This window comes from Onychostoma macrolepis, chromosome 23, assembly GCF_012432095.1.
Source record: "Onychostoma macrolepis isolate SWU-2019 chromosome 23, ASM1243209v1, whole genome shotgun sequence".
In the NCBI taxonomy this organism is placed as follows: Eukaryota; Metazoa; Chordata; class Actinopteri; order Cypriniformes; family Cyprinidae; genus Onychostoma; species Onychostoma macrolepis.
The window spans coordinates 28,780,245-28,807,624 of NC_081177.1; the positions used below are offsets into that span (position 1 = coordinate 28,780,245).

Sequence of the window (27,380 nt, forward strand, 5' to 3'; positions counted from 1 at the left end):
AACTACCTTACTAACTATTAATAAGAAGCAAATTAGGAGTTTATTGAGGCAAAAGTCATAGCTAATAGTGAGAATTGGAATTTAAAAAGTGTGACCAAAAAATAAATAACGATGGCATCTGAAAATTACAACTGGCTGTCAATTTATGCATAAATATTTTGTTTGTTTGTTATTTTTACTAAATTTTTCCAGTTTTGATGTCATTTCTAATGAGAAATTGGTTCTGTAGTAATTAAATATTTGCTTAGCTCTCTCTATTTTGTCATAAATCATTAAAATATGCTGCCTAGAAGTCAGTACGAAATCAGGGTAACACTTTATTTTAAGGTCTCTTAACTAGTTGCTAATTAGCATGCATATTAATAGAATATTAGCCATTTATTAGTAGTAATTAAGCACATATTAATGCCTTATTCTACATGACCTTATTCTACATCCCTAATCCTACGCAATACCTGAACTTAACAACTACCTTACTAACTATTAATAAGCAGCAAATTAGGAATTTATTGAGGGAAAAGTCATAGTTAATAGTGAATAAGTGTTCCCTATTCTAAAGGGTTACCGAAATCAGTTTTGGGAACCTTCATACACAAACGCTGCCTGCAAAGACAGTGCCTGATAGGACAGCAGGAAAACAGCTCAGCTGCCAAAGCCTTCGAATGCAGCCAGTATGTTTTAATTTTTTTCTATGGTTACTGATTATGTTCCTCACCTGTCTCTTGTTTAGTTCCCCATTTACCGTTGTATATTACCCTGTATTTGTAGCTTGAGTTTGTCGGTTATTGTTGATGTTGTCATGTTTGTCTTAGTTTAGAAAGCTGTTGCTCTCTTTTGTTTCTCCTGTGCCTTTGTGGCTATTTTCGTTTTATTTTATTAAACTCCTGCTAAAATGATCCCTATCTCTGCTCTCCTTCATCGCCGCCGCACCATGATAGTGCTAGTGTCATGTTTCAAATGCACAGTGGTTTTCAAGCCTGTCCTGGAGCAGGTTATCGAAAAACACCATATATGGTACATTAATGGTACTTCCCTAAATGATGCAAAATCCTAACAGAATATAAAGGAAATACTTGACAAACTTTCACACAGCCCACTTTTATTAATGAAAAATTATAATCTTCTTAGAAAACATTTTAATAATGCGAAATATATATTTTTTTAAAGAAACTATTTCACACACATCGAAACTTTTATAAAAATGTGTAGCTTCATTCCTGTTATAAAACAATAATTAAAACAGTAATAAAATCAGGAGATGACTCGGATGCTGAGATGAGAAGGTAGTGAACAGTACTTGCCATTAGAAACCCGTAGCAGCTTAGTAGTGTCATAACATTCGCTTTCTTGTTTTTTTGCATGTTTGTTACTTCATTTAACAAATCGTCAAAAACGTTTAATAATGCAGTCACACTTTCTTCATATAAGTTAACAAAACTCAGTTAAAATCGATATAAAGGCTTAAAACGAGGAAATAGGAGACAAAATGCCCTGTTGAGGGAACAAAAATATTGCAAATTTGTACATCCTCAGGCCTATTGTGATTTCTCTGTATAGTTACCACTACTGACCGTCACCCTGCTGTCTCGCGGGGTCCGTTTTGCTCATGCAGTCTTTAAGACCGTCCTTCAGTTCAACCAGCTGCTCAGAATGGCTCACTAGTGTCCCGTTGACCTGCGCCAGGAAGCTGTCCGAATGTCTCTCCAGCTCACCGCGGATTCTCTCGAGGTCATCGGCTAGCTCCCCCAGGCCGCCACACTGTCCTTCGACCTGCGTGATTCGACTTTCCACCCCCATCACTTCTTGCTGCATTCCCTGCGTTGTGCTGCGACAGCCCTGCAGCTCCCCGGCTAACCTCCGCCGCAAGCTCTGGAGCTCCGCCTTCAACTGAATTAGCCTCCGCTCCCCGGATCCAAGCATAGTTGCCTGTCGCTCCACCAGATCCGAGATGCCCTGTACCTGCGTGACCAGCCGGTTTTCCCGCTCTTGCCAGGTGGAATTCACCTGGCCGACTTCTCGAGCGAACAGGCTGACCGAATCGCGCAGCCCTTTCAAGGTACGGTTGACAGAGTTGACGTTGATCTTCAGGAGTGTGATTTCACCCTGGATGGAGCCTTCTATGTCCTCCTGGGATAGCTGTGATAGGATACCCTGCAAGGTTCTGTTGAGACGGTCCAGTTTGTTTGAATGCACATTCAGGTGGTCCAGCATCTTCTTTTCTGTTTGCTTACAGTCCTCCACCTCAGTCTGGATGAGGGCCGTCTCTGGGCCAGAGGCGGGGGAGCAGGCAGAGGTGCAGAGGAGCTCAAGGACGGACATCTGCTTCTGCATCCCATCTAAGTCAGCCTCCACCCTCCTCCGGATGCTGTCGATCTCCGTCTCCAACGCCGGCACCACTTGCCCCTCTAGCAGCGCCGGTGCCGTGGCATTGCTCAACTCCTCAACTGCCACAAACAAACGTCGCTCCAGTGTCTTTAGCTTATCGTCTAACAAAGTGTTAAACCCATCCAGCGAGCCAAACTCGTCTCGGTGTTCAGAGGTGTTAATTTTACCCTCCATGTCCACCAGCCGGGTCTCCAGTAGGGTCTCGATGTGGAGCGTCTGGTCAGTCAGGTCCACTTGCAGCTGTCTTTGGAACGCGGTCAGGCCTGTGATCGAGTCCTCCAGCTGGAACATCCTCTGGGTCAGGCTGTTTATCTCGCCGCAGCAGCTCTCGGTCACCGTCAGACCCTGGATCTGTGCCTGAAGTTCACCCAGCTCTTTCCTCAAGCCCGTCTCACGGCCGTCCAGCGAGAGTTGGATCTGTTCTTGACCTGTTAGGTGCTCTTTGTGACACTGCTGCTGAACCTAGGGACAGAACACAGGAAACCTTATTTTAACAACTGGAAGGATTAGGTGAAGCAGTTTTGTATCATAGATAACGGTATACAGAACAAAGTAACAGAACACAGACATAACATCTCCATCTCCACATTTCCATAATGACCAGCGCAATCCACCAAGAGCAGCGCAAATTACCGCCTGCTTTAAGACATGCTTTTTTTGGGCGTTAAAAAGTGGCGCAAATACCAGTGAATTGACGAGCGCAAATCTTATTAAAAAAATCTTAATATTATTTTTTAAATAGCATTTATTAGAAATGACTTATCTGTGCCCTTGTAATCTTAAATCAAGAAGCTCTTCTTGAGCTTAGATAAATGTCAAAATAGGAAAGAAAAGTCAGTAGCCATTTCTGGTTCATGCTGACTTGAATTAGAACAAATACAATTGACATTACTCACAATGTTCCAACTAGTTCTTGACGTAAAATTCAGTGATCATCTCACCTGACCGATTCTCTCATCACAGTGGCTCTCCAGACCCGTCAGTCTCCTCTCAAAGCCATCGAGGACTTCCTCTCTCACCCCGGCCAATCTGGAGTCCAGAAATTCCTCTAGATGTCTCTGATCTGCAGGGACAGGTCTCCCTGTGGCCGTGTCTATCAGCTTCTTCAGCTGGCCATCGTGTCCAATCACCATCCCACGGATCTCGTCCAACATGTCGCTCTTGGTCCTCAGCTCATCTTTGACCTCCATCACCCTTCCCACCAGCTCTCCAAACCCAGGCAGGCTCTCCTCGCCGTCTAAGCCATTCGGCATGCCCTCTGGGATCACCCCGAAGCCTACAGAGGTGTCCAGCAGCCGAGGGACGCCACCGAGCAAAGTGGTCAGCATCTTCTTGGTGTCCTCACGAAGAGAGACTCGCAGACGTTCCTCCATGCCAGTCACCAAGCCATTCAGGGTGTCCAGATCTTGAGAGAGTTTGCGAAGGTTTTCTTCAATGCGGTCTAAACGTTCACCAGAGACTCCCGCCTTCGGACCTTAGAGGTAGAGGTGAGTAAAAGATAACTTTTACAACTACATTTAGGAAGTTAGAAAGGCATTCAGGGCTTCCCAAACAGGGTTTGTAAGGGACCTGCAGGGGAGTTGTAAAAATCTAATTATATCCAAATGTAAAACTAAAATAAATAAATTGTGCTGCATGATAATAACATAAATGTGGTAAACTACATCTCTGCATGTGCTGTGAGTTTAACATGCATTTAGGAACACAACATGCTCTAGGAATTATACCTTCACATAATTTCCAATATTTTTGTGCACAGATGTTTACAGAATTTCAGCTGTATCTTGCCTAAATAAATAAATAAATAAAGAGGATTTAAAATGTTTAAAGCTTGAGAGTTTGAATTTTGAAAGCAATGAATTTAAATTAGCGCTGTCAAAAGATTAATCGCATCCAAAATAAGCGTTTTTGTTTGCATAATATATGTGCTCTGTGTAATTTATTATGTATATATAAATACACATACATGCAGTATATACAGTATTTTGAAAATATTTACATGTATTTGCATGTCTATATATACAGTATTCATATAATTTATATTATAAATAAATATATTTAATATATAAACATAACATTTTTCTGAAATATATACATGCATGTGTGTGTATTTATATATACAAAAATAAATATACACAGTACACACACATACAGTATATTATGCAAACAGAATCTTTTATTTTGGATGTGATTAATTGCAATTAATCGTTTTACAGCACTAATTTAAAGACATAGATACTATTATTGTTACTTTTAGTGAAAAATAAAATTATTATAATTATTATCAAATATTCACGTTTATTATACAGTACAGTTGTAATATGTTTCTCTCTTAAATTTCATAATTAGAGTTAAAGCACAATGATAATTACATTATTATTATTTATTTATTTGTATGTGAATGTAATTTATTTATTTTGTGAATGTAATGTGGACTCAGCAACAAATGTATTATGTATGTATGTATTTATATACAGGTGCATCTCAATAAATTAGAATGTCGTGGAAAAGTTCATTTATTTCAGTAATTCAACTCAAATTGTGAAACTCGTGTATTAAATCAATTCAGTGCACACAGACTGAAGTAGTTTAAGTCTTTGGTTCTTTTAGTTGTGATGATTTTGGCTCACATTTAACAAAAACTAACCAATTCACTATCTCAACAAATTATAATACTTCAGAAGACCAATTAAAAAAAACATTTTTAGTGAATTGTTGGCCTTCTGGAAAGTATGTTCATTTACTGTATATGTACTCAATACTTGGTAGGGGCTCCTTTTGCTTTAATTACTGCCTCAATTCGGCGTGGCATGGAGGTGATCAGTTTGTGGCACTGCTGAGGTGGTATGGAAGCCCAGGTTTCTTCAGTGGCCTTCAGCTCATCTGCATTTTTTGGTCTCTTGTTTCTCATTTTCCTCTTGACTCAGATTCTCTATGGGGTTCAGGTCTGGTGAGTTTGCTGGCCAGTCAAGCACACCAACACCATATGGTGGTCATTTAACCAACTTTTGGTGCCAAATCCTGCTGGAAAATGAAATCAGCATCTTTAAAAAGCTGGTCAGCAGAAGGAAGCATGAAGTGCTCCAAAATTTCTTGGTAAACAGGTGCAGTGACTTTGGTTTTCAAAAAACACAATGGACCAACACCAGCAGATGACATTGCACCCCAAATCATCACAGACTGTGGAAACTTAACACTGGACTTCAAGCAACTTGGGCTATGAGCTTCTCCTCCCTTCCTAGGACCTTGGTTTCCAAATGAAATACAAAACTTGCTCTCATCTGAAAAGAGGACTTTGGACCACTGGGCAACAGTCCAGTTCTTCTTCTCCTTAGCCCAGGTAAGACGCCTCTGACGTTGTTTGTGGTTCAGGAGTGGCTTAACAAGAGGAATATGACAACTGTAGCCAAATTCCTCGACATGTCTGTGTGTGGTGGCTCTTGATGCCTTGACCCCAGCCTCAGTCCATTCCTTGTGAAGTTCACCCACATTCTTCAATCGATTTTGCTTGACAATCCTCATAAGGCTGCGGTTCTCTCGGTTGGTTGCGCATCTTTTTCTTCCACACTTTTTCCTTCCACTCAACTTTCTGTTAACATGCTTGGATACAGCACTCTGTGAACAGCCAGCTTCTTTGGCAATGAATGTTTGTGGCTTACCCTCCTTGTGAAGGGTGTCAATGATTGTCTTCTGGACAACTGTCAGATCAGCAGTCTTCCCCATGATTGTGTAGCCTAGTGAACCAAACTGAGAGACCATTTTGAAGGCTCAGGAAACCTTTGCAGGTGTTTTGAGTCGATTAGCTGATTGGCATGTCACCATATTCTAATTTGTTGAGATAGTGAATTGGTGGGTTTTTGTTAAATGTGAGCCAAAATCATCACAATTAAAAGAACCAAAGACTTAAACTACTTCAGTCTGTGTGCACTGAACTTATTTAATACACGGGTTTCACAATTTGAGTTGAATTACTGAAATAAACTAACTTTTCCACAACATTCTAATTTATTGAGATGCACCTGTATGTATGTATTTATTTTTTTACAAACCTGTTCACTAACAACAGAGAACCACGAATATGTGAATGTGTTACATTATTATAGATAATAATTTAAAATCATAGGGTATTTCAAGAAAATATTCTGCATTTAAGAGGTTTGGCTAACAAAAATGTTTGGGAAACCCCTGGAGTAGATTAAAAATAATAATAATGTACAATTTTAAACATCATTACTTTGTAATAATCTACATTTATTACAATTATACTTTACCCTACTGTTAATGACAGTGTTCACAGTCAAACTGCTAATGGTGGCACTCACCATAACTTGTTTTCGGAGTTTCTGGTGGCAGGAATCCACTAGGGATGGGTTTGTTGTCAGGGTGACCTCCAGGAAAGGGGAACGGGATATTGGGATGACCCCTGGGGTAACCCTTCACCCCGGGCCGAGGGAAAGAGCCTTTGAAGGGTGGTATCATGGCATCGGGGTCAGAGGTCGACCCATCGCCGCAACTCTCTCCAGAGAAACCCGGGCAACAGCGCCACTCCAATTCAGTGATGGTTTTATAACCGACTTTGTACTGTGGCTTGAAGAGTGTCCGATACCTGCGGGGAAAAACACGCCGAATGTCACTAACAGAAAGAACTTCACACTTCACCTGTGTACAACAGTCAGAATTAAATCAGTGAGGAGATGAGCTTCAGGAGCTTTATTCACTGACATTCAGGCATGACATTAATGATGCAGCCTATTATACAGTTTAAAAACACATACTTCCACATTTCAGATGGAAATGCAGTTTGAGTATCACCATATCACAAGCTTCTGCTCTCTGAATGTGGCATTTGACAATGAACAGTTTTCTGAGCTGCCACTAGAGGGCAACTCAAGGACACAAAAAATTGCTTGAGTGCTTCAAACACCAACTCTGCAAATGGTATAAATCAGTGTGTCAATAGCAAAATAGCTTCTAACATACATCATTTGCTGTTTTTGAATTATCCGAGGCCAACTTTCTCCTACTATTTTGAAAAATAAAAACCCATTTAGATCTAAATTTTGTTGTAACTCTAAAATCACCCCACGTTATTCCATTCAAGACCCATAGTGCTTGACTTACATGAGCACAGGACATTTCTGTCCCCATATGCACTTGGTAGTGTACTCTGGTTTGACATATGTGGCCACTCCATCTTGCATTACACAGGTGATGTTCTTCTGGACCACGTAGGCACAGAAGTTCCTGTTATGGGGAAAGAGACACGCAAAAATCAAAGTCTGATAAAAACAACAACAACAAAAAAAGAGACATTATTAGCAGGGTTACATGATGGAATCATGTATTTTTCACTTATGAATGTAAAACTACAATCACTTTTTCACCAGGCAAAGTAACATCTACCCAAAGATAGCAATAACGTTTAAATGATTCATGAAAGCATTAAATCATCTAAACAATAGGTATTAAAACAGTTCACCAGTTCACAGTCCACGCTGAACCTGCCACATGCACTCACATCCGTTCAAACTTTTTCATCTGAAGTGCAGCTATAGCAACTGCTTAGAGTCCACAGCAACAAGAAACAACAGAGAGAGAGAAAGAGAGAGAGAGACTGGCAAATAGTATGTGTAGCAGTATAGATTAAGCAGCGATAAACATTTTAAACAGTAGTATGCTTCATGATATCATTATTGAGTTTTTTTGAGTAAACCTATTTTGAGTAAAATTTCTTCATTTTTAACATTTTGATCAAATAATACTCAAGATAGAAATAAAAACCATGGTTGATATTGCTAATGGATCATTCATTAGACTGAAAATAGAAGATGTTGTATGTTTTGCATTTTTGGATACAGTGTTTCTATTCAATGTACTTTGTTATATAGTTATATTGTTTAATACTGTAAATCTGCTTTGACACAATCTGTATTGTAAAAAGAGCTGTATAAATATCGGTGACTTGACTATAGTGCACATTTAGCTGCACATTTAAATGTTGTAGGCAGAGCCGATCCTTCCTATACGCAGACTACGCAAGCTGCGTAGGGCCCCCAAAACACCCCTTGCTCTCAAAGATGTTTTAATTATAGTTTTGTTTTTGAATTTGGCCAGCAGTTATGAAAACATGAATGATCATTTCTTTTAATGCGGTGCGCTGTCAGGCTCTATACGTAAAAATCAGCCAAATCATGTAACGTGAATGTCGTACAGTCTCTTGCTCTTACTAAAAAAAAAAAAGCAATTGAAAGCGCACCGAGCGCTTTTCGTGAGCGGAAAAATATCATTAATAGACTGACCAGGTCAATATTTTACCATTTTAAAATTTATATTGCATTTTTTTTTTTTTTTATCATTAAAATATTTTATGTCACATGTATTACATAATGTGTAGGGCCTACTATATATCTAATTTATAGTGCCCTTCCTCTTAACAACCGAAAATCAGCTTACAAAAAATAAAATAAAATAAAATAAACTAAACTAAAAAAAAAAAATAGTATGGAATATATGCTTGTTTACTAACTTATACCAAGGGACTCAAATTCAGAGCCCCATTATACAGTAATTACACAGTTCAGCAGCTGTTGAGATCTGATTTATGGCTGTCTGATGCTATCAGATGCGAAACAAACACAGTTAAAGTGATACATACATAACACGCAAGGAAACCCAAATTTGGTCATAAATACGCACTGTACAGCCCACATGTACATGTTATGTGTCTTAACGCACAGAGTGCTCATAGTAAGAAGAGTATCTGACTGAAGAGCAGTCATGCGTTGCTGTACTGGAGTTGGCATTTTCCAGTGAGCCTGGAGCAAAACTCAAAGTCCTGCTGTTCAGCCGCGGTTCTGCTTGAGAGATCTGGACTGTTACAGAGCTTCAATCTGTTCAGAGTTCAGGTGTAGTGACCCCTGACATTAATGAATCTAATTACAAGTGTGGCCAGTGAACTAACCTGGTATCTTGAAGTCTAGTGTGTCTTCACATTACTGTCTTTAAAATATGTACACTGCTGTTCAAAGGCTTGGGATCAATAAGATTTTCAATGCTTTTTTTTTTTTTTTTTAAAGAAGTCTCATATGTTCATTAAAGCTGCATTTATTCAATCAAAAACACAGAAAAGAAAAAAAAAACAGTAATATTGTGAAATATTATTACAATTTAAAATAATGATTTTACTTTTTTAATACACTTGGAAAAGCTGAATTTTCAGCATCATTACTCCAGTCTTCAGTCTCACATGATCCTTCAGAAATCATTCCACTATGCTGATTTATTAACAGTGTTGAAAGAAACAGTTGTGTTGCTTATTAATTTTTTTAATTTTAATTGTTTTATTTATTTATTTTACTTTTTATTCATCAAAGAATCCTGAAAATAAGTATCACAGAGTCCAAAAATAATGATGATAATAAATAATAATAATAATAATAATCAACTGTTTTCAACATTGATAATAAATCAGCATATTAGAATGATATCTGAAGGATCATGTGACACTGAAGACTTGAGTAAAGACACTGAAAATTCAACTTTTATCACAGGATTTTTGGTATTTTAAATTACAATAATATTTCCCAATATTACATAAGAGGCCAAAGATTTTAACAAACTGTAATACTGTAATATTTACTCAGTTTTATGCATTTTGACTAAGCTTACCAGACATTTGTGTGGGGGATTATTACAAAAATGACTCATTATACAAAGAAAAAAGTGTGTCTAAAGTTGTGTTGTGTGAATAATACACAATTTCTCACTTATAGTTACAACAGAAATGATCCCTGTTACTTGCCTTCTTCATTAGGTGACACATTAAACAGTTCTCTGCAAACACTGAAAATGTAGGGAATGTAAATAACTACATGCAGAAGATCTAAAATCTCTGCCTGCGAGTAACGAAAAGCAGACTTCGGCATTCAGCATTTGTTTGTCAGGTAGGCACACACTTGGAAGAAAAAGGACAAGCTCTGTAGTCGAGCAAAATGAGTCCAGGTGTCCAAATGTTCTCAATGTATACATAACCCAGTTCAACCATATCTGCACAAGTTGATTCAATCAATGTGAAATTATGCCCACATGAAGAACAAGAGAGACATGACACATAAAGTGTGTGTTCGTGTTACACGTGTTGAAGTTGCAAGCATTGCTTAAGTTTCTGTCAGTGACTACAAAAAACAAATGTTCAACAACAAAAGCCCTTTACAAGTATTTCATGCATTTGCATTTGTTCGCATGGAACAAAGAATTTGCGATGCTCGAATTACAGTATCGTGATTTGTGAAAGGACAAATTAACACAATGTCAGGCATGTAAAGTGATCTAAGAGCCTCCTGTGATGTGTTAAACAGTGCCTGTGATCTGTGTGTTGCATATGAAAGATGAATATTAGCTGTGCAGGCTGATCTCCCAAACCACAAAGACCACACAGCATGAGGAAAACGTGTGTTCATCTGTCAGAGGAATGGTGTAAAGAGACATTTGAGGCTGTTGGAGACATCCTTCAGCTGCTGTGTCTTCTGTGTGTGCCGGATTGATCTCAAGAGATAAAATGGAGTGACGAATGTATAATAATGTGAGAGGGCTCAGTACATACACCTGAAGTACACCACTAGAAGATTGAGGTGCAAAACTAGTTTCAGCTGTCTGATGCATAAGGCAAAGAAAGCTGGACAGCACTAGTAAATATATCAAGCTCCAATCAGATTGCCTGACTGCAATGCAGTTTCTGGGAGTCTGGAAGGTTTTTATTAGCCTAATCATTGGAGTTTATGAGGTTTGTGGTTTCGATTTTCAATCAAGTCACTTAGTAGCTAGTAAATATTCATCTATTTCATATAACATATTGGTGGTGGACCACCAATGCACCACAAAATGGACCAGACTTGGACCAACTGGCTACATGTGACTAGTGTAAAAAACAGCCACATTACTACCAAGCCACACAAATTGTTTTATACCTTTATGTAGCTCAGGATTTGGCTGTGGATTTTCATAATCTAAATATAAATGGCCGGCATTGTTTAAAATGACCTCCAGTCACCCTTGAGTAATGCACAGGCATGTCAAAAGCTTTTAATGGCACTTAAAGCTTACAGTTGTGAGATGGAGTTGTGCCAGAATTTCCCCCTTGTTCTCCATATAAATATCTCCCTCCATTTTTTCATTGTTCTCTTTATCTCATCCACTCTCTCACTCACACTAATGGAAGCAATCTTTCATCAGTCACCGGGTTCAGTCATTGGTCATGTCTTAAAGAGTCGCTCTGGAATGGATGGGGCTTCTGACATTATAAATATGGAGATACGGTGCATGGAGGCTTTTTAGGATCCATTAACTGAAGAAAGAGGAGCTTCTACACGCTATCGAACAATGGGACACATTTAGTACTCAGATACTGTTTCTGTCCTCCAGAATAGCCAGAGTTCAGAGAAGTAATATAAATGGACCTTCACTCCTGCTAATTTGACCTGCTCTCATGCACAGCTTTCAAAGTCGCATGCAAAAATAGATGTCAAATGGATCAGTAATTTTCCACCTAATCACTATGGAATGCATCTGTGGCAAGGCGTCAATTACCATGGATCAATGAACAGGAACTATGTTTAAAGTACACTTTAAGCCAGTTGTCTATGGCACTTATAAGGATCCTAACGGCACATTTGTTTAAATTGTCATTTTGTTATAGGGCTGCTTTCCGGAATGGATAGTGATATCATGGTCTGAGAAGACACCATTCTGTTGCCAATAAGTATCTTCACATATATTAATTTATATCATAGTAGATGCTTGTATCAAATTAACTTTCGAATATTTGGATGTCAAAGCTCAGGATAGTCACTAGTGAAGGGCTTGAGGCTCTACATGCTCCAACAGCCAATCAACATTGCCATGACGTCACATGGCATGGTTACATGGCATTTATTGGCTCAAGCAGAACTGTCAAGTAATCACTACTTACTACACTGGACCTAATTCTAAACATTGAAGTCTATTAAAGTTTTCTAGTTTTTTGACACAGTCCAATGTGCTGGCATTGGGTGATAATAGAAACAGAGAGTAAGTTTACATGGACAACAATAATCCGATTTCAACACGATTAAGACAATACTCTTCTACCATCTACAATGTAAACATAGATTTTTGATTACCGTAATCCGGCTAAAGTCACATTCGAAGTAAACAGAAATCGAAATAAGAAATGTGGAGTATTCCTATTTTAGTCGCATTATCGAAGTGCAGTATAGACATGTACACACCTTAATTACAATATTACCGTCGTGTAGGAATTTTTCCACATTTTGCGACAGGATACACACGGCAGTGGTCAACCGTTGGACAGTAAACAAAAGAGCATGGCTTTAACAACGCCGTCATCTGTTTGCATGTATAGCATGACAAATAATTAACTGCACTTGAAGCTTTTGTAAAATTAAAAATAAAACACCCAAAACTGTATATGGCATCATAACGAAGACAAACTATATGTTTATACGTGAAATTCTGGAGGGGACGTCGGATTGCGTTGCGTGGGGATATAATGACGTGTGCCAATAATCGATCTATGTACTATGACATGTAAAACGGGAACATGAAAGGAATATTCTAAAAGCAACTCATGTAAACACCTCAATCATAACATTGTCTTGTTTAGAATTAGGTAAATAATTAAATTACCATTGTCCATGTAAATATAGTCATTATTTAAATGAACACACTCTTTCATCATCACCAGCAAAGCACTTATGTGAATGGGATGTTGGTAAGTGAATCACATCAGTATCGTGCTAAGAAGATGTGTCATTTTTTAAGTTTTAAATAAACTTCAAAAGCATTTCAAGAGTTGTATATTGTAAACATTTACTTGTGGGTATGTCTGCTTGCATGCTAAGCTTCTACTATAATTATATAACTATAAACATTTCTCATTCTTTTAAGCAGTTTGTATGTGTTATGTGTACACATACACAATGAATCAGAATTATTGTTTGTGTCAACAGATGTGTCACAGATGCTGTCCATAGACATTATAAAGCAGAATCACACTTTCATTCGCCTACTTTCATGAACATTACAGTCTTTCACTGACCACTTAATGTAACTGGGCACAAAACTGACAAGAGCTTTCTCAAACTGAAAAGGTCCAATCTGATTTCAGTTACTACTAACAGGTGTTACAGATGATGTTTAGACACTGGGTTGCTGCCCGTATAGAGCTTTCCAGACAGTCCTATGAGGCTTTGTTTCAGTTTGAATGTTGTCTTATAAACTTACTTTGTTTGGAATTGGAATCATAGTGCCTGACTTTTTGGGCAGTGCATTTAATACAGATTTACTGTACTTAATGTGTGTTCCTGTGGAGGTAACAAGCCTCAGTACTCAAGGGGGCGATATAGTTACCAACAAATGTCTATGCTGTTAAACCAGATGTTTATTGGCTAAAATAGCTAGCCAGCTATAAGCATGACAAGAGGACTTTTTTAGGAACTGAGAAATGCAGGTGTCTAATTTACGAATTTGTGGTGCAAAAATACAGTTATTTAAATACAGAACATAATTTAGGTCTAAATGTATGAGTATTATTATGATTAAGCAATTGCATATTACCGTAGTACAACAAGAGTTTAGATTTAATTGGTCAAATGTAAAATGTTGCTGTGCTAAATTAAAAATCTCAAATTAGCTTTAATTGTATATCAACATCGAGCAGCTGCTGTCTGCAGAAACTGATCCTTCAGTTGCACTGAAGAGAAAAATGTGAAGCATGTGAGAAAAATTTTGAACTAAAATTACATGAAGATCATGCTGGCAAAAATGTTAGTTAGCTAGACATAATGGCTTTCTGTAAATCTTGGACGCTTTATTCTCATATGTTCTTACTTAAATGAGCTGTTGTGAGGTGCTACACGTGGCATTTTCATGGACACGTTTGTTTGTGGGATGCTCATTCATGTTTTCCATGTATAATATACAGTAATTAAGGGTACACATCATAGTTTATGATGGAAATACACCATGCTGGAAAAAATGTATGTAAACACATAACTCTCCTACAGGAATTCATGTATACTACATATACTGCATGCATACACAAATCACAAACAAAATAACATTCACTGTCTGCCCAGAGAAAATTTCTACAACACACTCTCAGAAAAACAGTACTAAGGTGGTGCCCTTTCAAAAGGTATTAATATGAACATGTTGGGTACTAATATTGTACTTTTTAAGAACTAATATGTGCCCAAATGTCGCCACAAGTACACACCAGTAAACTTTGACCTTGTGGGACATGGTTTAGGTCCCCATCAGGACAACAGCTCCAAAAAAATGCAGTGTGTTTTGTGTGAGGGGTAGGTTTAGGATTAGGGTAAGGGGATAAAAAATACAATTTGGACAGTAGAAAAACCATTACACCTATGCAATGTCCCCTTAATTATAGGAATACCAGTGTGTGTGTGTGTGTGTTCAATAATGAGTCAACATGCAATTCATAATGCAATTCACATGCACCTGTCTTTGGTAGTACACGTTAGCACAAAATCTTTTCAGTCAGCCCAAACATTCAGTTGTGAAAAATAAGTGTGCATAACTGTATTGAATGTGCACTTATAGCGCACTTAAAAGTATAGAAAAAAATCGGTAACACTTTATTTTAAGGTGTCCTTGATACACGTTTCATGTACTTTCTATTGTAATAACAATAAATCTATGCTTAATTACATGCATGTAACCCAAAGACAAACCCTAATCCTAACCATATAGTAAGTACATGTAGTTAATTAATATTACTCAATACTTAAATGTATAACTACACTGTAACAAGGTCACCTTAAAATAAAGTGTAACCAAAAAAAATCATATAATAATAATTACCTGAAAGGCCACTTAAGTGAACTTAAACCGATAACTTCCATGACTGTTTTAACACACTTAAGTATGCTTTTAAAAAGTTAAAATACATTTTAAATCAAAATGTTTTAATCTGTCATCCTTAAAGAAGAACTCTAATTTGTTGACTAACATACTACATTATTGCATTTACAGTTAACGCAGTATATTTAAAATGTACTAAATTGCAACTTCATCATTATATGTAATTACAAATATATTTAAATACACAACATACACACTTCAATTGAAATGACAAATTATTTTGAAATAGTATATTTTAGTTTAACACAAATGCATGTTGATACATTTAGCAGCACACTTTAATTATATTTCAAAGACAATAGAAGAATTATGAAATTACATAGAAAGTAATATAGGTAATCATAGGTCTTGCTTAAGTGGATTTTAAAAATCTAAAAACACTTTAAAAAATATCAAAACATATTTTAAAAAACTTGTAGAAATTTCAACTATAATAAATTTGGGTAACACTTGTTTGGGTAACAGGTGTCCTTGTTACATGTTGCATGTACTTACTATTATAATTACAATAAATTATGCATAATTACATGCAAGTAATCCTAAAACAAACCCTAATCCAAACCCTAACCATATAGTAAGTACCTGTAGTTAATTAATATTACTCAATAGTTAAATGTATAATTACACTGTAACAAGGACACCTTCAAATAAATTTTCATTCGGTTGTAAATAACATGTAATTAAGTGTTCAAAGACATTACATTCATTTTCCACTGAAGTGTATTATTTTAGTATATTACTTTTGTCATAAGTACACTTAATATACACATAAGTGTACTTCTTTTTCACAAGGGTTGTCCAAGCAGAGAACATTTCCCTTTGTTTGTCCAATATTGGATGCATGAAATATCTTCACTGAGCTCATCGTAATGCATTCTCCTTGAAGGACAGATGCTGCCTTAGATTGTGTTTGAAGTAAGTTATCTTAGAAGACAGTATAATCAAGGCAGTCTACGGTTTGGAGCAGCCTTCGCTTCGGGAGCATGCCAAAGATGCCTTAAAATGCTGTCTACGTAGGCAGCTCACTAGAAACAGAGTTAGAAGAGAAAGATGCAGGCTGCTGTGATTTACCCGACCCATCAACATGAACATGTCCAGAACCGGTGTGTGTGGCAGCAGAAACTGCTCAGAACATGGGTCACTGAGGACAGATGAGGCAGATACAACATCACTGCCAACAACTGCAAACTACATTTGATAGCACTGGCATTTCAGGATTCCTGGATGCCAACAGGTCTTTGATGTGGATTTTCTCAACATGCCAGCTATTTATCTTTGAGCCGGATTCAAATTGCTCCGGGATGACTTTTGGAACAAAACTTCTGTGCTGATTTTAGGACTTATACTGACTTTGTGATTTTTGGACATTTATATTGACTTAAGACAAACAGAATACTGTATACATTAAGAGTGCGTTCCAAATAACTGTAATGGTGGCAAAACAGACTCACAGTCTCATCAAAGTTGAGAGACACTGAGATGAGATAGAGTCTTAATTGTAATATTTAAATACAAAAATTGACAAATTACATATATTCTTTGGCCATATTTTACAGTTTTTAGGTGGCCTTAACTACTATGTAATTAACCATTTAAAGCAATTTACTTATTATGCCCATACATGTTGGTGCACTGTAAGCACATTTCAAGAACTTGTATACTTGCCCTAACCTCAAAAACTAACTCTAACCCTTATAAGCTTAACCCTAATCTTACTCCTAAACATAACCATACCTCAAACTCATTGCAAATAAATGAAGGAATTTGTAGTGACACAGTAAATCTATAGTCTTGTAGGTATTTTAAGGGATAGTTCGCCCAAATATGCATGCATATTACTAGCATATTGGCTGTTTATTAGTACTTATAAAGCACATATTAATGCATGATCATATTCTAGATCCCTTAGTCCTATCCAATACCTAAACATAACTACTACAACAACTACCTTAACAGTCAACAAGCAGCAAATTAGAAGTTTATTGAGAGAAAACTCTTAATAGTGTTAATAGTGAATATGTGTTCCCTAATCTAATGTGTTACCAAATCTTCTTTACTCTTCATCTGAAGAAAATGTCACCTGCATCTTAGATGGCAGCAATTTTTTTTATTTATTTTTTTTTTTTTGTAAACTATCCTTTTAATGTTATTACATACAGTAGTAGTTTATTAAAATGTATATGAACATAAAGGAAAATGTTAATCTGTTTATCGGAAAGTGTTTAAATGTTTAGTTTTATTCATTAAAGAAAAAAGTTTGTATCCCCTTTTTTAGTTCACTAATAAATAATCCTGAGTTGAATGAATTTCTGCAAGTACAAACATTACATGTAGTCTCTCAATGAATCTGAACTCCAAAAAAGCTGCATGTGTAATTATAAATAAATCAGAAAATGTTGTTTAAAACCACTGCAGATGAAGCATGTGAAACTGCAGGACACTGCTGTCAATTTTTGATCTTTCATTCCTTGTGCAGTGTGCACATTAATGCTTGATAAATCAGGCTTCTGTGCCGTAAGTACACACATACAGTACAAACATACAAATACAGCTTTACTGGTGACTTACTTATGGTGACCCGTTGGTTTTCCAGGGTTGTACTGCGGGACGCTCCCAGACTTGTGTAGATTGTATCTGTATGGGCTTCCATAGAGAGTTCCTCTGGCATCCACTGAAGTCAGTAGCAACATGACTAACAGAAGACCCCCACACGCGAATATCCCACTCATCTTTAAGTAGCAGAGCAAAGGTTGACAAAAACACTTGCAGAAAGAGCCATAAAGTGGAAAAGCACAGAGAAAGTGTATAGAAAGCAAAAGCTGTGGAGAGAGGGGGAAGTAAAGTCAGCTGGGCTTTAGAGTCCGGAGGTTGTGAAGTGTTGCTTGTTTTCCTTGCTGAGTCCCACAAGGTTTCTCTGGAGCACTGACTTCAGTTGTTGGCGGGCAAGCAGCGCTGCAATCGAAACATCTGCTGTTCTGGCACTATCCTGCCCACTTTACCACTCACACGAGAGAGAGAGACAGGCAGAGGAGAAAGCAAAGAGGACAGACAGGGCAACAGGGCAGCGGTAGCAGAATACCGAAGCAGGAGAGTGCTCAGATCCCTCTGTCAACAGTCCAGCGCGAGTCGACCCTGCAGCTGCAGCTCTGAGGGGGACGCACGCATTTGCATATCCCTCCCCAAACTCCGGCCTGAAATGAGACCCAGCAGGCGACAGCAGGGGTGAACCCATTCACTTTATGTTTCTCCCAAAACAGAACCCCCTGGAACCCCTCAAAGACGAGAGCGCATTTAGAAAGATTAACCAACGCAATCGTCTCCCTGCTCGTTCGTTTGGACGCAGCTTTAATCAGTGGCTCATGTGTAAAAGCATACTGGGATTATGAATATTTTCTTTGGGTTGCTCTGTGCCAAAATCTCCACCCCCCCTTCATTGACCTCAGCCCATAACCTTCTCACGTGCCTGCAGCTATAAATCTCCAAACATTTCTTTTGCTCCGTGATTTTCCTTCATTTCTGCAGAAATGTGAGCAGGCTCCATCTCAGCATTACTTCTACACTTGTAAAAACCAAATGCAAGTTGTTGCATTAAACAGAATTTTCTAAATATTTTCCATTGATTTTCATGCCTAATCTTTATTCATTATTCTGCATCTCACCACATCTGATATGCACATATGTTAACACTTTAGTTTAGGTACCAATTCTCTCTATTAATTAGTTGCTTATTATTATGCCTTCGATCCCTATTATATCCCTTAATCCAACCCAATACCTAAACTTAACAACTACCATACTAACTATTAATCAACAGCAAATTAGGAGTTTACTGAGGCAAAGTTGTAGTTAATAGTTAATTAATAATGAGAATTGGTCCCCAAACAAAAGTGTGACTGTGCATATTAAAGGGGTCATATAATGCGATTTCATGTTTTCCTTTGTCTTTGGAGTGTTACAAGCTGTTTGTGCATAGATAAGATCAGTAAAGTTGCAAAGATTAAAGTCTTAAACCCAAAGAGATATTCTTCATAAAAGTTAAGACTCTGCCACGCCTTCCTAAAACGGCTCATTCAAACATGCCCCCACATGTCTACGTCACTGTGTGGGAAGATTTGCATAACACCACCCAAACGTATACGCAATGAAAGAAGGTGTAACTTTTATTCTCGCTGTAGTATTGTTGCTGCCGCCGCCATGTCGTGGAGACGCTGTGTGTTTCGTTGTGAAAGTAAAAGTACTTTGTTTGGCCTTCCAAATGAGTGCACAACTAGAAATCAGTGGTTAGGTTACATTTACAACACTGTTCCAGAACAGTACAACGCAAATATTCAAGTGTGTGCAGCGCATTTTATGTTGGACTGTTTTCTGAACCTGGGAGAGAGTATGTGAACACTATGAATGGCTGTGAACACTATAAAGTGGGGCAATTCCAATGTCGCAAGGACAGTCTGACGCTTCTGACTCATAGCCTGTAAGTACGTTTCAATATTTAAAGAATTTGCTACTGACTATTCAAACGCGAGTTTTGAACTGTGCAGAGTAGTGTTTGTTTGGCGCTTCTCCGATCACAAATGCAGACATGGTGTTATGTTTACGCAGTTTACGCGCAACACGTTAAAAAACCGTATGAGTCATTATAATCAGTAATTATGTCCTCACTGAATGCAACAAATACCTCGTTTATAATGGGTTTTATTGTTTTAGTCTCGTCGCACCGGGACACGGCATCACAATACGGTAAGAAGCGTAACATTTTCGTCACATGCTTGAGGTATTCGGCCAATCACAACGCACTGGATAGCTGGCCAATCAGAGCATGCCTCGCTTCTCAGAACGATGAGCTTTGTAAAAATCTACGCGTTTCAGACAGGCGGAGCATTGAGGAGCAACAATAATGTACAGTATGTGGAAAATAATGTGTTTTTTGAACCTCGAACTGCGTAAACACATTGCATTACACCAAATACACAAAATATTGTTCTTTTTAGCAACATTATATGACCCCTTTAAATTTATTCTACGTGTTGTATTATACTTTTAATATATAGGATGTGCCTGTTATGGCCACTGTAAGTGCATTTATTACCAATCATACATTTCTTGAGCGTTACAAATAACATGTGAGGCACGTTTTATAATGGATGGATGCGCTTTATTTGATTACTTTTGGACTGTTGATCAAAAACACCCACCTACTGCCATTCTAACGCTTGGAAGAGCAAGGATAATTTTTAATATAACTCCGATTGGATTCGTCTGAAAGAAGAAAACATGGGCTAATTTTCATTTTTGGGTGAACTAAAACTGCTTATCTCAAACTCTTTTAACTTCCTTTTTCACAGCTTCCTCTTTTTCAGCAAACATTAAAAGTACAACTGCCTGACTGTGATTTGTCATTCTCTTTTTCTTTACCTCTAGCGCATGCTGATGACGTTTTATTCTTCAATAGTAAAGTGTGTCGAAGTCTAAGAGTCAAGGTGTCATCATCGTACCATCTTGCATACATGTCCGGTGATCCATTTGTATTAGATTCATTATTAGATCCACAGTCTGATTTGTAATGATCTTATAGGATTGCTAAAATCGTGCAGTGAAGGCTCAAGACCAGAATCAGACAGGAAATAATGTTCATTTTATTGTGTGTTCTCTTGAAACAACAAAAAGACCAACCTAAATTCACGTTTAAAATCACAGCTTGTGTGATAAACAGCACCAATGTATAACTAAACAAATTCATGGGGACAAGATCTGAACCTGATCTCTGACCAATCAGTGACCAGTGAAATACAGTTTTAGGTCATTGTGGGGCATGACAGACAATTGAAGACAGTATGTTACGGGATCAGGAGTATTTCCTCATCCAATAACAGTTCCTCAAAGTTTACTGAGCCCACAAGGAAAAGCACTTCTCTCGTAGGTGTCAGGAAATCACATTTACAATGTCATGTTTGCTTTTCATTCACACATAATTATCTAAAGCAAAGAGCGCCAAGCAGTCTTGAATGCACCAATGCAAAGAGACCAAATGCACTCAGTTTTACTCACACATACTGATGACAAACTTCATGTGCAATTAAGTGTCAGAAATTATTACATTTAGTTCACACTTAAGTATTATTTTAAGGTATTTCTGTATTAAGTACTATTTTTAAAAAAGTATGTGAAAGTGTACTTCTTTTTCACATGGGTAGACCCAGCATTAAAAAGCAACTAAGATTACTTAGGAATAGTTTACTAAAAAATGAAACTTTGGTGGTTACACTCATGCCTCTTTACATTCTAAACTTGTATGCTGTTATTTTTGTTTACACTGAATTCAAATGGAAAGGTTTTGAATTAGCTTCATGCAGCTCTTTTCAGTTCATAGTGACATCTGTCAAGTTATAAAAAATTATGATTATAAAATTGGTCGATAATGTTGTTTGACATATACCAAATCTCCTGCAGTCCTGTGATATAGAGATTTCAGTTCTCTCTTCACTGATAATCTTCCCCTTCAGTGAAGCTCATAGCAAATAATAGAGTAGTTTATATATATATAATAATATAGTATTTAATAAAATAGTGCATAAGTTGAATTGACTGTTTAATGATATTTGTGGGCTTAACAGACAGGGTCATTATGAACTATGTTTAAAACATGCATGCTACATTTCTAGATTGATACAACTGATCATTTTAAACTAAAATCTATTCTTCTTCCTGAATCTCTCTGTGATATGAAGATGAATAGCAAACACATAATCTATAAACTTAAATCATTTAATTTAGTCATTTTATTACTTATTTCTCTGTGCTCCTCACCACCCATGAAACATCTGTGAACGGTTTCAGATAAGCACACTTATCTCGACTGCCAAATCGCTTCCATGCATAGAAGAGAAATGTACTTTCATTAACATATTTGCACTGTATTGTTCACCACATGAAAATGTTAATACATTGCAGACTTAGAAAACCCATGTGCTCACTGTTTTCTGACTGCAGCAGGGGATTTAATTTAATGCAATAACGTCCAAACTGCAGTGTAATTTTTAAACCGAGCGTCTCTGCGGATTCTTGAAATGTGTCCCTAACTGACAAGTTGTTAAAAGTACCCCGGATTTATAGAGAAAGTGTAAAACATGAGCTATTGTAACACAATCCGCACACATCTACACACAATACGCATGAGCACAGCACTGTAGTGAGAAACTGAAGAGTGATATATATTATAATGAAAGTGATACTGATACCTTTCTCTACAGAAATGAGGCCCATATCTCCCCAACAGACTTCTTTACTCTCACTTGTTACTGAAACAACCTTTGGAAGGACACCAGAGAAATGACAAAAGCTATTTAACAGAACAGACGCTGGCCAAATTTTTCTAATGGTGACCTGCTCCCCATCAAATGAAATAAAAGCTGAGAAGATTTGACAACTATATTGGTTTAATAATGTGGGCATGTTGACAGATCCAGTCATAACATGTTAAATCATGAAAAAAAAATGCCTGTGTACACATAATAGAGGAGCTAGCAAACAGATCTGCAATAGATGGAGAGAGTTAGCCGTTAGCTTTGTTGTGTGTTTTTGTCATTTTTATATGGTATAAAATATTGTTTTTATATAATTTCTAGAGAGTTTTATGTATTTTTATACTCTATTAGTTTATTAGTCTATTTAGTTTTAGTTATTTTAGTACTTCAACATAAATTGAATGAAAATGAGAAATGTTGCCTAGCTGTTTAAGGTTTTTTATATTGTATTTTATTTAAGTTAATGTTTATTTTATATTAGTGCTGTCAAGTGATTAATCGCGATTAATCGCAGCCATAATAAAAGTTTTTGTTTACATAATATATGTGTGTCTACTCTGTATATTTATTATGCATATATAAATACACACACATGCATGTATATATTTAAGAAACATATGTTACGTTTATATATTTAATATATTTATATATGATATAATTTATATGAATATACTGTAAGTATATTCACGTAAATACATGTAAATATTTTCTAAATATATGCTGTATGTGTATGTATTTATGTATATATTATATATATACTCAGTACACACACATATATTATGTAAGCAAAAACTTTTATTTTGGACGCGATTAATCGTTTGACAGCACTATTTTATATTTTATTTCACGTAATGGTTTATATATATGCTTTCAGTTTTGGTCAATGATAATAACCCTGATGTGGACAAAAACATTCTTCAAATATCCTCCATCATGTTCTACAGAATAAAAACGTCACACGAGTTTAAAACAATATGAATAAATGATGACAGAATTTTCATCGTCGGGTGGATATATAGTGTTAGTTTCCCAGTTTGGAGGAAACTTGGATCTGAAAGTGAGAATGCTAAAAAGGACACTGACGTGAGCGAGATTATCAGTTTGTACCCATAAATTCCTCAGAGTTTACAGTATGTGTGCACAAACAGACAATACAGCAAAGGACAGGCGGTTTGTGACTTCCTCACACAGATCAGGAATGTTTCGAAGGTTTGGGAAGAACACAGATTCCCCAGTGCTCTAGACAAGTGGGAGAGAATAGCTTTTCTCACACATGGACTCAATGACTGTATTTCTCCACTGATGAACATCTGGACAGCTTTACCTTGGTTAATTTGACACCTTGATCTTTAGCAGACACTGGCCTAAACCTAACCTGGTGTGCATTTCTTTTACCCGATAACAAAAAAAAGACCTGTAGCCTACTTAAAGATAATACAATTAATTTAAAAAAAGACCAAGTTTCAATAGAAAAGACATTAAAGTATATTTACCATAAATGCTTGTCAGTACATTCAACAGTACACGGTAACTATGTTTCAAAGACAATAGGAGCAATTAGGAAATTACATATAAAGATGTTTTTTTAATACTTAAGTGAGTCAAAAAAGCACTGGTTCAGCCGACAGCATATTCATTTATAATATAATACATCTTCTTTTAATTGCAATTAAGTGTTTAAAAACATATTTAGTTCACTAAACTAGTCTTTTTCACAAGGGATTTAGTGAAATAGTAGAGTTTTAGATAACACTTCATTTTGACAGTCCACTTTAGACATTCTACTAACTATCAGTCATTAGAGAATTAATAGACTTTTTCAAGTGATGAACGCAGGAAAGAATATGATTCTTTCAGTATGTTATTGAGAGACTTTCATAGACTTTGGGTTAAGTGGCTGTTATGGGAAGCCAGCTCATTGCAAACCGAATGCCTGGAAACACTATAGGAAGAAATGATTGGCACATCAGCTTTCCATGACTAAGAAAAAGTTTTTTAAAAACACATTTGATCCCAAAACACATTAAGTAAAGGATGTTAATTTATTTGAGTTCAAAACAGTGAGACTAACAGATGAATTCTGGAAATATTTACAGTCTAATAAGAACATTTTTTGTGACACCTGGCAACTTGGATTTTCCCGGGTAAAGTGGGACATGTTGTCACCCTAAGAGCACAGAATGTCAACAATGTCTCAAACTGTGCTCACATTTGCCAAAATGCCAAGTCTGCAGCTAAAAGTCAGAGATCTCAATAGGAACTCGTCTCAAATTCTTCCAAATGATCTGAGCTGTTTTCTTATCAGCTAGAGGATACAAAAGGATTTAGTGTTTTACGCTGTTCTTTTAGAATAGCGTATCTTTATAGTGTAGAGGATGTTGTAGAACAGCCAGACAAACTAAACAAGAGAGGCAATAAGAGACTGTGTGCCAAAATCTCACAGTCAGGAAGGATTTAGCATTTGAGTAGATCTCATATGACTGTAATGCAGAGCCTAAACCTCAGAAGGGCGAATTAAATGTGAATCAGACTGTTCAGCTTGTATGTATGATGTTTCTCTATCAGAGCTTGTTGTCAGAAACGATTCTTTGAGATATATAGGCTGAGATCATGCTTTCAGTGTAATTTCTCGGTTAAGCCACTATGGTTTATGCTGGATGAACTTGTATCGGATTGTTCATCAGTTATCTATCCTCTGTTTCACACACACACACACACGCTCATGGGTAAAGTACCCTGTGTAAACTAAGCATCTGGACTTAATTACCTTCCTAACTCACACACACACACATCTCTACAGCTACTGAAACTTCAGCAGTGATGGGCATGCATTGCAAACTCAACACAATGTCGCTCTTTATTTAAAGCACAAGCCTTTCTCACTGTTCAAACTCACTACAGAACCCATCCAGCGATTATGTCTCCTGTTTATAGAGCAGCTGTGTGTGTATATCCATCCATCTATCCATCAGCATGTGTACCAACACAAACGCGATGGTCAACATTATTGTTTGTGCAGCCCCATGCACAGCTGAGGCCTCGAGCTCTGCCATTGGAAGGCTGAGTCGTGTGATAAAAGCTACATCCGCTGTCTAGAAAAAGGCATTTAATTATGCTTTTGGCCACTTTTTTCTGTCTTAAAATCTCTCATGATTGCTAAAACAATTCAACCGACATCCCATAGCTCAAACAGAAGAGCATGTAAGTGGATTTAGATAATTGTTAAAGTAAAAAGTAAAGACTGATGCAACAGTGTCTTGATTAGAGTTTGAAAATCATGGCAATGTCAGTAGCTATGACTTTTGCACAGGCAAAAATGAAAGCACATTTACTTTTGTACAATGAATTCCACAGGTGAAAAATGTAGGAGCAGATTTAAAGCTTTGATAACTCTTTAGTACAGACCAATTCTCACTATTAACTAGTTGCTTATTAGCATGCCTTTTAATATCATATCGGCTGTTTATTAGTATAAAGTACATATTCTGCAAGATCATATTCTACAACCCTAATCCTACCCAATACCTAAACTTAACAACTGCCTTACTAACTATTAATAAGCAGCAAATTAGAAGTTTATTGAGGCAAAAGTTGCAGTTAATGGTTTGTTAATAGTGAGAATTGGACCTTAAAAAAGTTTTTTATGCAGCACTTTATATTCTTGAATATATTCTTCTTACAAAGAAGTGGTTGAGTAGACACTGCCTCGTTCATTGTGGATGTTTAGTGTAGCTTTGATAAATCACCGTCCACAGAGAGGTCACTGCCAAATCAAGTAATGTCTATTTAGTGAGTCAAAGTTTGCAAACTTAAACCTGACATCAAATTCCAATTGAGATTACTGTGATTTGACTGTAACTTTTCACCAAGGTAAATGTTACAATGCTTTTATGTTCATTTTCTTAAAGAAAAGTCAAATTCTAGACATTTTACAAATTTACAAATGTACTTGTTGTAATTGTAATCTCTTGCAGTCATTAATACAAAAAGCAGTGTTGTTATTTTGTTTTAATTTATTTTGTGGTTTAGTACTCCAGCCTTAATTTAAATTGTTTTAACAATAAGAGCCTACCACAAAAACTCTTCAGAGTCAGTCTGAGAGTCAGTCTTAGTATATAATGCAACCTAAATGGTGACTCCTAAAGTAGTGAGGACAACCCTCTACCAAGTCCTGCCAAGTCTGAACAGGAGAGGGTATCCGAGCTGCCAAGCACGACTCAGTTTTCTGCCTGCATGTTTAGTATGGAAAGTACTGTGTAACTGCAAAAGAAAAACAACAACAACAAAAACCCTATAGATGGCCAACTCACTAACAATTTCAAATGAGAGCTCTGTTATAACTTTTATAGTTAGTGGACTAATCCATCACCCAAACCCCATACAACCTCCATCAACCAGTCCCGTTTGCCCACATTCACCCCCTTTCCAGGATAACAGTCCTTAAGCCTACCCAGAGCAGACCTATAACAGCAAAGCATCCGGCTCAGACTGTGAAATCCCATACTCCCTCAAGCACCGCGATCACAGACATTTTCAGCCGGTCTCTGGAGCTCTGCGCTGATTTAGAGTGCTTTAAAAGCTCATTCATTGTTCCAGCCCATGATAATGACCTCAAACAACCACAGGCCCCTCAACTCGACTTCAGTGACCATGAAGACGCCCTCAAAACCAATACTATAATAATAGAGCTTTATATGACACGCATTCAATCGCTGTGATCAGTGAAGCCCTACTAGAGTACATGAGATCCTG

General features: G+C 37.1%; 1 protein-coding gene across 2 annotated transcripts; it reads right to left on the reverse strand.

Annotated features, from left to right (window-relative positions):
* Positions 1–1,097: 1,097 nt before the first annotated feature.
* Positions 1,098–18,416, reverse strand: LOC131532305 (EMILIN-3). Of its 2 annotated transcripts, XM_058763832.1 has the most exons (5): positions 17,896–18,416; positions 7,507–7,629; positions 6,708–6,991; positions 3,327–3,859; positions 1,098–2,847 (listed from the first exon to the last, which is right to left on the reverse strand). In XM_058763832.1, the coding sequence occupies exons 1-5, from the start codon at positions 18,054–18,056 to the stop codon at positions 1,564–1,566; spliced, it is 2,385 nt and encodes a 794-aa protein (XP_058619815.1). In that variant the 5' UTR covers positions 18,057–18,416; the 3' UTR covers positions 1,098–1,563. The 2 variants fall into 2 exon arrangements, with proteins under 2 accessions (XP_058619815.1, XP_058619816.1); XM_058763833.1 differs by lacking the exons at positions 7,507–7,629; positions 17,896–18,416 and adding an exon at positions 7,161–7,221.
* Between the last annotated feature and the right edge of the window lie 8,964 nt (positions 18,417–27,380).

Bases quoted from the DNA above. Each gene is read 5' to 3' on its own strand.
- LOC131532305 (XM_058763832.1), bottom strand. From the start codon at position 18,056: ATGAGTGGGATATTCGCGTGTGGGGGTCTTCTGTTAGTCATGTTGCTA. The intron at 7,630-17,895 runs GTAAGTCACCAG...TCCCCATAACAG, and splicing joins AAACCAACGGGTCACCATAA to GAACTTCTGTGCCTACGTGG. The intron at 3,860-6,707 runs GTGAGTGCCACC...TCTACCTCTAAG, and splicing joins AACTCCGAAAACAAGTTATG to GTCCGAAGGCGGGAGTCTCT.